Genomic DNA, 13,755 nt, shown 5'->3' with positions numbered 1-13,755 from the left:
GTGCACTGCCAAATCAAAACTAACCCGGGTCTGATTTTCACGAATACAGTGCCCTAACTTTTCAAAACCTGCATCCAAAAGAGAACCTCTCTTTAACGAAACAGTCATACCTTTTTCCCTCCTATGACCAAGTTGCCTCCGCTTCAAATGAGTTGACTTTGACTCCGTAACGGACGAGGGACGTCCGATTTCACCGGTCACTGTAGAACCTTCCAGAATATAAAGACTACCGGTTCTTTTACCTTTTAACAAAACGAGAGCTCCACGAGATACTTTAATGTCGCTCGACTCGATGTTGATTCTGCATCCTTTCAAGTCTAAAATACTCAAGGAGATGAGATTCTTTCGTAAATCAGGTACATACCTGACATCTGAGAGTGTCCTAATCGTCCCATCGTGTATCCTAATTTTAACAGTACCAATACCGATTATTTTACTAGATGAATCGTTTCCCATGTGCACAACTCCACCTTCAACTGAACTGTATGTGGAGAACCATTCTCTATTGGGACACATGTGGAAAGAACATCCTGAATCTAGGATCCACTCAGACGTAAGCTTGGAGTTATCGCTCGTTGACACTAACAAGAAATCATCACCGCCTTCATCGACCAAATTAGCACCAGCTACATCTTCCTCGTTACTCTCAGCAGCTCTTTTATTTCGCAGTTTATAACAATCTGCTTTGACGTGACCTAACTTTTTGCAATAGCGACACCTTTTGTCTCGTTTCTTTGATGCTACCAAAACGGAAGCTTGTCTATCTGCTTTGCTATTCAAATCAAACTCATTGTCGAGTTTGTCTCTACTCAACAAATGACCCTTCACATCTTCGAACGAGAGTTTGTCTCTGCCATAAATCAGGGTCTCCCTGAAAGACTTGTATGAAGAGGGTAAAGAGCACAATAATAGCATAGCTTGATCTTCATCGTCAATATGAACCTCAACGTTCTTTAAATCATTTAAAAGAGTAATGAATTGACTGATGTGATCTTTAAGAAGCTCACATTCGTTCATGCGAAACGTAAATAGACGTTGTTTCAACACTAAACGGTTAGCTAGAGACTTAGTCGCATAAAGAGTTTCTAACCTTTTCCACAAGGCGAATGAGGTCTTCTCCATCAATACCTCCTACAATACTGTATTCGCGAGGCACAACTGGATTGCAGACAAGGCCTTTTCATCAAGCTCTTCCCATTCTGTTTGATTTAGATTCTCAGGCTTTTTCCCTGTAACAATCTTTTTCAAGCCATTTTGAACTAGAATTGCCATCATCCGAACTTGCCACAGATTGAAATTTGTCTCACCATCGAACTTCTCAATTTCAAACCTTGTTGCTGCCATCTCTGACCGGGCTGATCTATGAAAGTTAAACTAGCTCTGATACCACTTGTTAGGATCGTCCCGAATAAGCAACGAACAAGTAAAAATAGTTGAAGAAATTAAGAAGATGAACACACAAATTTAACGTGGAAAAACCCCTCAAAAGAGGATAAAAAACCACGGGCAAAGATAATTTTACTATAATGGCAAAAGAATGAAGAGTACAAAAGATGGAGATAAAAACTAAACCCCAAAAACCCGAAAAAAAAAAGAACCCTCAAACGTAAACACAAAATTCTCTGAATGTGTTATGAGTTCTAATCTAATGGGTGTCTCGTAATTCTAAGATTGTAAAGGAGCCTATTTATAGGCTAAATTAGTAAGTCAAATAAACTATACTAATAAATGCTAAATATATTATACTAATAAATACTAAATCTTCTAGAAAGAAAATATATTTTTGTTTAACTTGACTTGCAAGCAATCTCTTAGAATTTGGGTCACACAATTCTAACAGACAATATGATGTTAAAAAAAAAACTGTATAAAAGATAACTTAAGTAGCTCTTAATTACTTATAATTTTCCACACTCTTTTTTTATAAAAAAAAATCATCCTCTGCTCTTTTTTAATTATGGATTATTTTCAATCTGTTATCCAACAAGGGGTTAGTTTTAATCCATTTAATTGGATCGAGTTAATTTTAGTCAGCTTAATCCATTTAAAATAAACTAAAAATAAAATCTTACATATTTAAATTATACATTCAAAATAAATTAAATATAATATATTTCAAATTAGATAAATCAATCGGTTTAATCATAAATTTTAATAACAGAAAACCAACTTAACCAATCTAATCGATTAACCAATATAACTAACGTAACCAAAATGAATAAAACCAAGTGGGTCATTAAGTCAATTTTAACCTACTTTTGTTTACGCTGTATTATTCATGGGGTCAAAAGGGAAGTCATGTAGCGAGCCCTAAAGTCTTCCGTATGGTGCATCAATGAATAATCAACTGTCACGTGTCTACCTCACCCAAAAGTTAAACTCATTTCTGGCCATCTAGCCAACATCATCATCTATCAGCAATAAACATGTAATGTATTGTTGCCTCATACCGACAAAGTGCCTAATCTTGGTTCTTCTTATTCTAGCTAATATATATATTTATCTTCAAGAGAACAAACTGTTGAGAATCTCTTTAAAAGAAAAAAGAAAGAAAAAATTGAATGCATAGTAAATTCCTACGGAGGGGGGGAAGAGTATTTAAGATGACCAACAAAAACCAAGCAGGGAAGTGAGCAGTTGCTTCAATTTGGCACCCCTGGAAGTGACAAAAACAACTATGTACAGCAACCTTGGATGAGCATATTATTTCAAATTCCCATTTTCTTCTCATCACTGGTCGTCCAACAGGATTTAATCTATGTCACATTCATATTTTTTGTTCATTCACATGATGGGGGAAAGGAAACTAATCATCAGCTTCATCGGCATTGAGCGAGAAGATATCAACAGGGGCACTGGTGCAGTCGATAAAATCGTCCTCCTTGAATCTACCATTTGAAGAACTCAACGGATGATCCAAGTATATGACTATAACGGTGATATCATCGTGGAAATGGCGTCTTACTCCTTTTTCAATCCTTTTAATATCATCGTATCTCATTTCTCTTTTCTTTGCTGCCTCCTGAACCGCAGCTCGTACCAGTCGCCTTGCTATTCCCTAGTGATATGAGACCGTATTTATTAAAATAATGTAAGAAGTCATAAAACGAGAAGGACATGTAACTATTTTATTAGGATGGGGAGCCTTACAACTCTAGGACTTTTCAGAACAATCTCACAAGCTACTTGATCACTTAATTGCTCCCAAAGCCCATCAGATGCAAAAATCAAGAACAGATCCTGAGGTTTCAACTTCCGACTTAATATAGATGGTTCTGCGGTCATTACAGGCCTTTTCAAAGGAGTCGGTAAACCGAACTGGTGAATGAACTCAGGTTTCTTCAGATACATATCTCCGATGGATCTCGAGACCTGAAAGAGATGTAAAAGTTATAGACAAAAGCCTTCTTATAAATCACATGCTGCAAATTTCCAGAAATGAAGTAATCACATTTACAGATCATAAAGTTGTAGTGAAGTAAGAGATAACGACTCATTTAAGTCTACGAGAATGGTCCCGAAACTGAAATCTTTTTGGTATTCAGTTTATTTGTGACACATGGCGTATGCCAAAATCTCAGCAAGGTTGAGGCATTGCAGTCACAAGCAACACATATTCGATATAAATGTTCATCCACCACTTATCATATGCTTTCCGGGTTGTGATTCATGTATCACTTTATCCACTTTTGTATTCATTACATCTACTAATATATTCCGTTTTGGGCACAAAGGGGGTCGCAATCCGGGACAGAGGAATGAGTTGTAACGCTCGGATTTGAACCCAACCAACTAGATAGTTAGATGAACCAATTAGTTAAACCATGAAATCTCACCCAATCATCTTTTTACTTTCTAGGAACAACTATAATCAAAATACTCACATTATTTGGAAAGAAATACTCACATTTGACATATCATAATATTCAAAGAAACAGTTAAAAACTACATGATATGAACAATAGGCTAAGAAAGCATAAACAGTTGGTAATATAAGAGAGGCCATTGGAACCTCACAAAGGATCAAGGTCTTCATATCTGCAAAACATGCCTAAATAATGCTAGCTCAAAAGGTTCATTTCTTCTGTTTAAGAAAGGGTGTTCACCCCAATCTTAATTGGTATTTGGAGGCATAACCTAAAGAATTAGAAGCCAAGGAACTGGCCGTTTGGATTGCAATTTACTGAAGAGAACCTAAAATTTCACCTGGCTAACATTAAGCAGATCAAATGCTCATCAAGCTGCAGGGTCCAACACTAATCAATAATAGTTCAACATTGCAATTGCTATTGTTACTTTACGATTTTAACTATCAAAACACTGAGGCCGTTGAGTAGAGAAACAGAGGGGAATTCGAGAATTTGGTACCTGAATTATGCCCTTTATCCGCCAAACTCCATGGTTATACACCACAATATGAGAATCATCGGGGTGGAGCGCCACAACCTCCTTCCTCACCTCTTCAACCGCGACATTATGATCGGTTGATAACCGTTCGGCCACCACTTGATTATTAGGTCCATTTGGAGACACTCTCCGGCCAAGAACCGCCCTTGAGTCACCAAGATTAGCCACATATAAAACATCGTTTGCAATTGCCCCAACAAGACAACAGGAACCAACAGAAGCGATTTGTGGCCTGCCTGGCCACGATCGTTTCACTAAGTGCAGAAACTCCTCCTCAGTAGCATCAAAGGCTTTCTTTATTACTTCTGCTGATAACCCTCCATGCTCTGATGCAAACTCTGCCACAATTGAACCAACCAAAAGCAAAAAACAAAATGAATCTCTATTTCTCCTGTATATAAATTGATCAAAGGCCAAGGTTCGTTTACTTGTATGATTGTACCTTCAAGGTTGAAAAAGAAACCCAAGAAAGAAGAACTTACTATGAAGAAAAGGGAACAAATGTTGAGTGATGAAACGGGAAGCCTCAGGTCCACCATGGCCGTCGTAGACGCCGACGTAAGTGGCGGAAGGGGAAGTAAACACCTGACCTTGATCTTCCAAAGAGGAATTGGCTTGAACAACTGCTATGGAATAGTCCCCAGAAACGTAGGGCTTCAAATCCATATGCCATAAGAGCTCATCGCCTCCACCTCCACCTCCTCCAAAGCACATCTCTAACGGCCTTGTGCACATCTCCAACATCCTCTCTGACTCAACTTGGACCTTCTTTGAGAAACAAGAAAAGTTGTACAAGGAATCTCTAAATAAAAACAATGGGATTTCTTTAGGGAAAGAAAACAGCAGTGGATATTTCCAGGAAGTGGAGTTGTGAAATGTATGATAAAAATGAGATTATAGTATTTTGTGTTTCTTTTTCCTTTTATGTTATAAGTTTTCTTTGAAGTTGATATTTTGGTAAGTGTAATGGGAGTTTGAAACAGGACAGAAAGACGGTTGAAATTTGGAATGGTTCAAAGTAAACGGTTAATCAAATAAGAGAAAAAGAAAAGTGGGGATTGACGTATTTGTTGGGAAAACTTATCCAGTGGATGTCAGCTACACAGAATCCAATTCCTTTACAAACTAACGCGTTGCCTCCAAATCTATCCTCTGCTTTCTTTCTTTATTTTCACACTCCCATGAATCCCATGTTTTTTTATGCTTTTCTTTTGCCCTACCTATTCCTCTTCCCACTTTTCCACTTTATCAATACTATATTTATTTTCTATGAATTTGTTCATTTTCAAATTCTGTTTTTTCAGTTGTTTTATTTGGACATTATATGAAAATACCTTTACCCTTTGAAGTAAGAGTGTTTTAGCAATTTTAATGTTGAGCTAGAGTTAATCTTACAAGTTCATGGAACAACAATTTAATTAAAAAATTATTAATATATACTTTAATATACGAAGTAACATATATTAATACGATGATATTTTTATATTTTCATGAATTTTAGTATAATGAAAATTAAATTTAAGGACACTTTAATTTTATGTTTTTAACTTATCTATTTCAACCAAAATTTTCATTCGTCTTGATATAATTTTTTTTAAAAACATATTTTTTAGATTGATTTATTTCATTTACAAAGTGAGTGTATCAAAATTTAGTATATATTACAAGGATAGAAAAAGGTTACTCATACACCGAGTCCAAGAGTGTGTTAATTGAAAAGTGAGATACAAATAATTTACCATTTCGTTTGTGGTTAGGTAGATTAAAGTTTATCAAATATTATGATACAATGACTATTTTTAGTCATATATCTTTTTGTTGTTACAATAACAATAATATCAACCTAATTAAGGTTATTTTGAGTTTAATGTAAATAATTAATAAAATATTAAAATATGATTATGAGATTAAATAGATATAATTTATATTTAAAAAGATTGAAAACAACAGGTTCAAGTGCTATTTTTTTTAAGACAAGATTTTGTGAATTTACAATATAAAATATATCACTAAAGATTTTTTTTATATATTTTTAAAAATTTCATTCAGATAAAATCTAATTTTTTTAATTACGCTATTTAATTTAATGTAATATAAGAAAAAAGAAAGAGAAACAAGGAATCATGAAAAAATCCATGGAAATGGAAACGCAGAATATGAAGGCGAAAAAAATGAGTTTCACCCCTTCTTTTTATTTCCATAATTGAAGGCTTGCCTGACTTTAAGGTCTTGATTTTTGACTAATTTATGTGAATTTTGATGAGAAAAAGAGAATTTCATTGCCGTGTCTAAAAAATATCAGCAACGCTTGAAGTCAAACAGTTGTAATGAAACACAGCACATGTCACATTTACATGGAACGAGGATTTGTTTTTATGGAAAAATTGGAGTTCCTTGCCCAAGTGGGAGGGGTTAAAACAATAAACAATTTTGACTTGGGCCCCATTTTTGTTGAAATTACTTTACATTAAGTTTTTCGTAAAGCAGAGTAGGAATTTATCCAATCATCTAATTTAAAAATCTAATCTTTAATCAGGAGATCATTTTCATATCAACAAAAGATTTATTTTATCATTATACTATGAGCTTTGGTTAAATCTTTATTTCTTTTTCGAAAAATACTAATGGAAAGTGACACCGCACCTTACCTTTGAGTTGTTTTATTAGTTTCACTATTCCTCTTGATGAACAAGCAAATGTGGGTGACGAAGATAGAAATTACTTCAATGAAAGCCATTAAAATTTGGAGACAAGGACATGTAAGTTTGATTTGATTGCTTATTTCTATCTTCTTTAATATGTTTGGTTTGATTGAATTAAAATACAACTAATTTAGTAAAACACTCTTCAAATTTCAACATCATTTCCAATTTAAATTACTATCAAAGCCCTATCCCGCTGATAATTCTATAAGATTTCAATCATATCCTTTCATTTTAAAACAAATGGGATAATTACAAGATTTTCCCCAAAAATTTAACAAAATTATTAATGTGGTATATATATTTTTAAATTTGTATTGATATGTTATATCTACTTTTGTTCCATCCAGCCTTTTCATACTCCAATCTAAGGAGTTAGACTTTGACACATATTGACATTTGGACCACTGAAAGAGTGCCACATGCCACTGTGGGCAAAGGAAAAAAGTTAAACAATTAAGGAAGATATTTCCCTTTTCTTTTTTTTTAATATCAAAATTATTAAATAAACTTTTTTATTGTAATAAAATTTATTTTCCTTTTTCCTTATCTTTTTATTCTAAATTAGAAAATTCAGATTTTCATCTCTAATGGCTTATCAGAAATTTTACTGTTCTTCTCTCATATCTAATTTAGACTTGAATAATTTTATGATGAACTAAGAAGGTAAGAGGAAAAGCAATGAAAAGGGCTCAATTTCTTATTGCTACTCAAATTTGCAGCATTGTTTCATTTCTTCAGTTAAAAATGAAAAAGATTACATGGGTGGTAGAGAGAATAGACACTTGTCATCATCCAAAGAATAAATAAAAAGAGATAGAAAATATTAATCGTTTACAACTTGATTTTTTCTTGATAGAATTCACAGCTTGTTTTCTAATTTATACATAATATGCATACCTTTCGACCTATAGACAGTCAGAGTTGCGAATGATCTATTCATCAAACGGGATGAAAACAAAAACATAAGGAATAAATTATGCTTATAGTACTGATACAGTGCTATTTTACCTAGAGAAATTATTTTCCCTATAGGTTCTCTTAAGCAATTGAATAGCAGCCTCAATAATAGATGTGCATCTTCCCCCATTTCTTTCTAGTAAAACATATTTCAATATTTCCTTGCCAAGCAGCTCCAAAAGCTTTCAGCTTTAGGAGGTTCAGGTTCACCTCTTAAACATCCGAGTAGTGGGGATGTAGAGGAGGTCGAGGGTAGTAAAATATTTTATGCACACGATGATCTAACAATGGATAACGACAAATCATTTTTTTTTTAAACTTTGTTTGTGTAATGCCACAAAATTTGAGTCTTCGTTTGTTAAATTTTTTTAATAATTAAGTATCTGTTTCAGTAGTTAAGTGTCATGTTTGTGTGTTTGAGGTTGTGGGTTTAAGTCTCACTGTTGGAAAAGAATGAGCTTGCTGGTCCAATGGTTAAACTTCTGTATAACCTTTGATTTTGTGTTTGAGTCCTGTGTAAGTGATGAAGAAATGTTTTGCCATTTTGTGAAATCAATCTTATTTTTGAATTATTAATTGATTTTCTTTTCCAAAATTCCTCTTTTTGATTTTTTTTTTACATTTCAAAGCTTTTCTTTCCTTTTTTTTCCGTTACTATCGTTGTTCTTTTTTTTTTGTTCTTTCCTTTCATTTCTTTATTAATCTGGCTACTAGATTTGTCGAGGAATTGGGTTGTTCTTTATTTGATTGACAGGCTAATAGCGTAAGTTCCATTGTTGTTTTCTTCTATTATTGCTTGATTTTTGTTTGTTTCTTGTCGGGGTTTTCTATCGTTCCGTTTTGAACTTCTTGTTAAGTTTTCTGCTGGTTTCTCTTTAGGTGTAGAAGTTGTGAATCAAGGCTATTCCACGATTTAAGTTCTCATATCGTCATTTCAAGCAACGATAAGTGTTTATCTTTGTGATTTGGGGTTTTGCGTCGAAGTTCTTTAACGTAATTTTGGTTCAGTGTTAATTTAACGTTTTGGTTTGATTTAATCGATTAATTGGGCAATTGATTGTCGTTTTTAGGTTTTGGAATCGTCTACGTTACTTTTCAATTGAAACCATATTAGGTGTGTAATAAAAACCTAAGATTTTGTGAACGACGAAAGCTGAAAATCATGGCTGTCGACACCATACGGTCTTGTGTAAAGCCGTGTGGTAGGCCGTGTAAGACACTAACTTGGGTCACACGGGTATGTGACACGGACGTGTGTCTAGGCTATGTGAGAAACTATTTTGATTGTGACTCACACGAGCTAATGACACGAGCGTGCGTCTAGACTATGTAATTCTCTCACTTGAGCCACACGAGCGTGTGTTAGGCCGTGTTTGACTATGTAACTCTCTGACTTGAGTCACATAGCCATGTGCCTAGCTGTGTGACAAATCGTGTGAGGCACTGAGATGAGCCACACGGCCCAAGCCTTAAACATTGTAAACGTTGTTCGAATCGAGTGTAGGCCTTCCATAAGGTCCGTATGATCAGAATTAGGTTACGTAACTTGGTATTTGATGACCTGATGATGAAAAATCTATTATCTGTATATATACTTGATGTGATATCTACTATATGAGTATGATTTGCATTATCTGAATATGCTCTAACTCTATATCACAATATACGCATTTCTGATATCTGATAGCTTTATATCTGCATTGGGTTGGGAATTGTGTAAAGGAGGAAGTGTGGCAGTTTAATAATCTGCTGATTTTGGTTGTTAAGCCAAAAATATATCTGATTTTGGCGATTTATTGCACTTTAATTTGGTAGGTAGTCTGCAATTATTTTGAAAAGTGACGTGCAATCACTATGCGGTGTGTAGGATTGGACAAGTACCTAATACCCTAAATGTTGTGTAGGGATGGACAAAGATGGTTTGTAGAGGATAAGGGTAGGATTATGCATCTATATCTGATAAGATCTGTATATGTATTTGTATTTGCCTCTAACATGCTCTAATTCTGAATTATGTTTTTGAACCGGGAAATTGCCTGGATAATAATACCTGAAGCATGTCTGTTATTATTTTGTTTAATTGATTAGATACGTTACACACTGAGTTTGAAAACATATTCGTCTATTTGTTTGAATTTCAGGTAATCTACAAACTTAGGTGGGTCAGTATAGCGGGAGCTCGGTCGTCTCTGTTAGGTTATTTTACTGTTTTATTTGCACTGATACTATTACATACTTTCCGGGTTGTTGTTTTTAATTTGGATAGTCATGTTTTGGTTTAACTGTTTAAAGGGTTTAGACTGTTAAAATTTTCAAGTAAATTAAGTTGAACTTTTCGAAAATGGTTATTGTAACTCTCTAGATTTGGCCATAACATCTAGGCTGGGTATGTAACAACCCAATATCAGTGGTGTCAAAAACACTGGTTTTGAAACCACAATTCTAACGAGTGAGTTATTATTTTATTTATTTAAAGTCTATGGGATTATATTAGGGTTGTATTAAAGTTTTGTTAAGAAATTTTGAAGTTTAAATAGTTATTTAGGTAAAAATGACTAAATTGTAAAAGTTGTAAAGATGAGTTTCAATTAGTTAAATGAGCTAAATGGCTATGTAAAGAGAAGTTAATGGACTTAGATGTTAATTATACCATATATGTTGATGGTAGATAAATATGAACATGATTAAGTTATTTTGTAAGTTAATAACCAAGGTTAAAATGGTAATTTAGTAATTAAATTAAAAGAAAAGAAACTAAAGCATGTTATCATCTTTTTATTTCATATATCACGAATTGTAAAAAGGAAAGAAACTCCATTGTTGAATGCTTGGTTCGGCTAAGCTTTGTTCTAGTGCATGGTATGTATTTTTCAATCCATTTTTCATGATTTTTGTGTTTTTGACCTCGTTTTAGCTTAAACTACTTAGCCCAAGGGTTAATTTAAAAAACTGTTAAAAGTTGAAGGACATAACATGAATGAAATGAATGTGTTTTGATGTTAATTGATAGATTATCAATCTTAGTTGTTAAATAAACTTGTTTTGTTAAGTTGTTTTTGATGAACTTTGGATTAGGGATTAAATTGTTGAAAGTGTAAATCTATGGGTTTTATTGTGAAATGTTGGTAATTATGGGTTGTTCTAAGGCCCCTTTTAAAATTCGTTAACATGAATTTAGGTTAAAATGGTTAAAATTCAAGTTACGAGCTTAAGGATTAAATTGTGAAAAGTTAAAATATTAGGGGTAATTTTGTAATTTTATATTAATATGAATTATTTATTGAATTGGATACTTGAAGTTACTTGAAGTAATTAATTTAATGGAATTATCTATTTAGATCAAAATAAATAACAACTAGATTTAAATTGAGAAAAGGCGAAAGCTTCGAATTAGTTCTCAACTCTAATTCTACGACTATAGTTGTCGAGGTAAGTTCGTATAAATTATAATTTTATTAATGATAGTTTGATTGATTTTCAGTTATATTGTGTGCTATAAATTGATGTGAAAATGCATGTATGTCGATGCTTTGAGGAATTGACGAATAATAGTTCTGTTTGAACCTTAAGAATTCTTAGAACACGAATGACTTGTCATTAGGAATTTCATGTTTTGGGTGCTGGTCTTGAATGTCCTACCGATGGATGAGGTCCTACATTTGTTTTGAATTCTCCATATCTCATGTGAGCAATATTGTGTAGCTAACATTCCAACCCACAGCTCATGTGAGCAAGCCCATTTCACAGCTCGTGTGAGCACTATTGAAAAGGAAATGTTACGGTTATATGGAAAGGCACACTATGTGTGAGCATTCCTGAGTATCCAATGCAAATCTAGATGGTTCAACACGTAAGTAAAGGGGATGGCATGATATATATACAAATGGATATAGATTTATGATCTTATGAAATTATTAATGTGATAAATGATGTGTACATGAAAATCCACTCATGATATGATTGAACTTATATGTATCATGTATGAATTTACTAACTTGTGAGTTTAATGGTGCTTGAATAAGGTTTTACTAAGCTTATGGTCTTGGTAATGTTGTTATGCTTATTGTATAGTTTGAGCATAAGAAATGGTAAGTTATGTTTCAGTTTATACAAGCTTACTAAGTACTATTTGCTTACGTAGTTATTTTCCTTTATTTCATAGATTATCAGAAGCTTGACTAGTTGAAAGCTTGACAGAGATCTATCACACTATCTAGCAACCATTTCGGTAGTTTTTAAGTTATTTTAGCCAAGGTTATAAATGGCATGTATAGGATCTTTTGCAATGGTATTTCATGAATGTGTTAATGGTTGATTTGGTATTTATATGCTTTTGAAGTTTATGTTTGGTTTGAAGGACTTCTAATACCTTGTAAAGTTAGGTCATTTTGGTGACTTTTATGTGCTTGTATATAAGACTCTTTTGGTATGTTTGTGATGGCATGTAAGTGGTCATTTCTTATATCATTTGGTAGGTAAATGAGCTAGGTTTTAATGCTTTAAGTATGGTCATGTTGACTTGTTTTGGTTAATGATGTTTTGGTATAAATGTGGTGCCTTTCAATGGCATATTGGTTAGATGAATTGGGATGTTTGAAATGGTATGTTTAGGTGTATTTGAATGATGTTTAAATCTCTTGAATGTATGCACAAATGGGATAGTTGATTAGGTGTGTTTTGGTCTTAAAATGGATTAAATTTAGGGTCAAATTATGGATCACACGGCTTGGGACACGGGCTATCACACGGCCTGGCTACATGGTCATGTTTCATTTGTAAATTCATAGTGTATTAAGTGAATGAGTTACACGGCCTAGCACACGGCCTGCGACACGGTCGTGTGTGGCAACTCAGAGAGTTACATGGCTTGACATATGGCCTGCGACATGGCTGTGTGACCCTACACAGTGAGTTACACGAGTGAAAACACGGGCTGGGACACGACTATGTGTCTCCTTGTTTGATTGTTACATGGCCTGGGCTATGTCACGTGGCTTAGCCACAAAGCCGTGTGACCCATTTTTTTTAATTTTTTCCACTTTTTCCCATATCTTCTGTTTTGTTTCAAATTAGTCCCGAACTGTTTCTAAGCTATTTTTAGGGCCTCGAAGGCTCAATTTAGAGACCAAATGCTTATGTTTGATTGGTTTTTGATTGAGATTAATTTATTAAATGTTATGATAATGTTGTTTCGGTAACCCTAATCAATGATAGAGACGAGATAGGGATGTTACAGGGTATAAGGTGTTATAATTTGGACTTTTTGTTATTTTTTATGAAATTTGAAATGAGAAAGAGAGAGGGGAATGACGAGCTTCATTTTAGAGTGAAAAGTAAGGCCACTAGATGGTATAAAGGTGGCAGTAATAGGAGTAGAGACGACTAGGGTTCATCATGGAAGAATGAAGAGAAAAAAAAAGAAAGAAAGAAGAGAGAAAAAATAAAGAAAATAAATCTGGTATTATATTTTTTTAGAGTTTAAGGCATTCATTTGAATATAAGTTCACTAGTTTTTTATGAGAAGATGTGAGTTTAAGATCATCACACATACTAACGTTAAACAAGACCAAGATCATGCGTCAAACAAGTTTTATGGCAAGCTTAACATACAAGTTCAACCATAGCCACAATTACCACATAACTATCCACTCAAAAATGACCATTTGCAAGACAAGGTGCCCTTATA

The 13,755-nt window shown here is 33.8% G+C and overlaps 1 protein-coding gene across 1 annotated transcript; it reads right to left on the bottom strand.

The window, feature by feature from the left end:
* Positions 1 to 2,532: 2,532 nt before the first annotated feature.
* On the bottom strand, positions 2,533 to 5,528 carry LOC107900097 (probable protein phosphatase 2C 63). The gene is made up of 4 exons (XM_016825807.2): positions 4,890 to 5,528; positions 4,369 to 4,745; positions 3,151 to 3,372; positions 2,533 to 3,058 (listed from the first exon to the last, which is right to left on the bottom strand). Exons 1-4 carry the CDS (start codon positions 5,149 to 5,151, stop codon positions 2,807 to 2,809), a joined length of 1,113 nt encoding a protein of 370 aa, XP_016681296.2. The 5' UTR covers positions 5,152 to 5,528; the 3' UTR covers positions 2,533 to 2,806.
* Positions 5,529 to 13,755: the final 8,227 nt, after the last annotated feature.

Source organism: Gossypium hirsutum, chromosome A11, assembly GCF_007990345.1.
Source record: "Gossypium hirsutum isolate 1008001.06 chromosome A11, Gossypium_hirsutum_v2.1, whole genome shotgun sequence".
NCBI classification, from domain to species: domain Eukaryota; kingdom Viridiplantae; phylum Streptophyta; class Magnoliopsida; order Malvales; family Malvaceae; genus Gossypium; species Gossypium hirsutum.
Note: the sequence above shows the minus strand (reverse complement) of the source record. Positions and strands in the feature narration are given on the sequence as shown.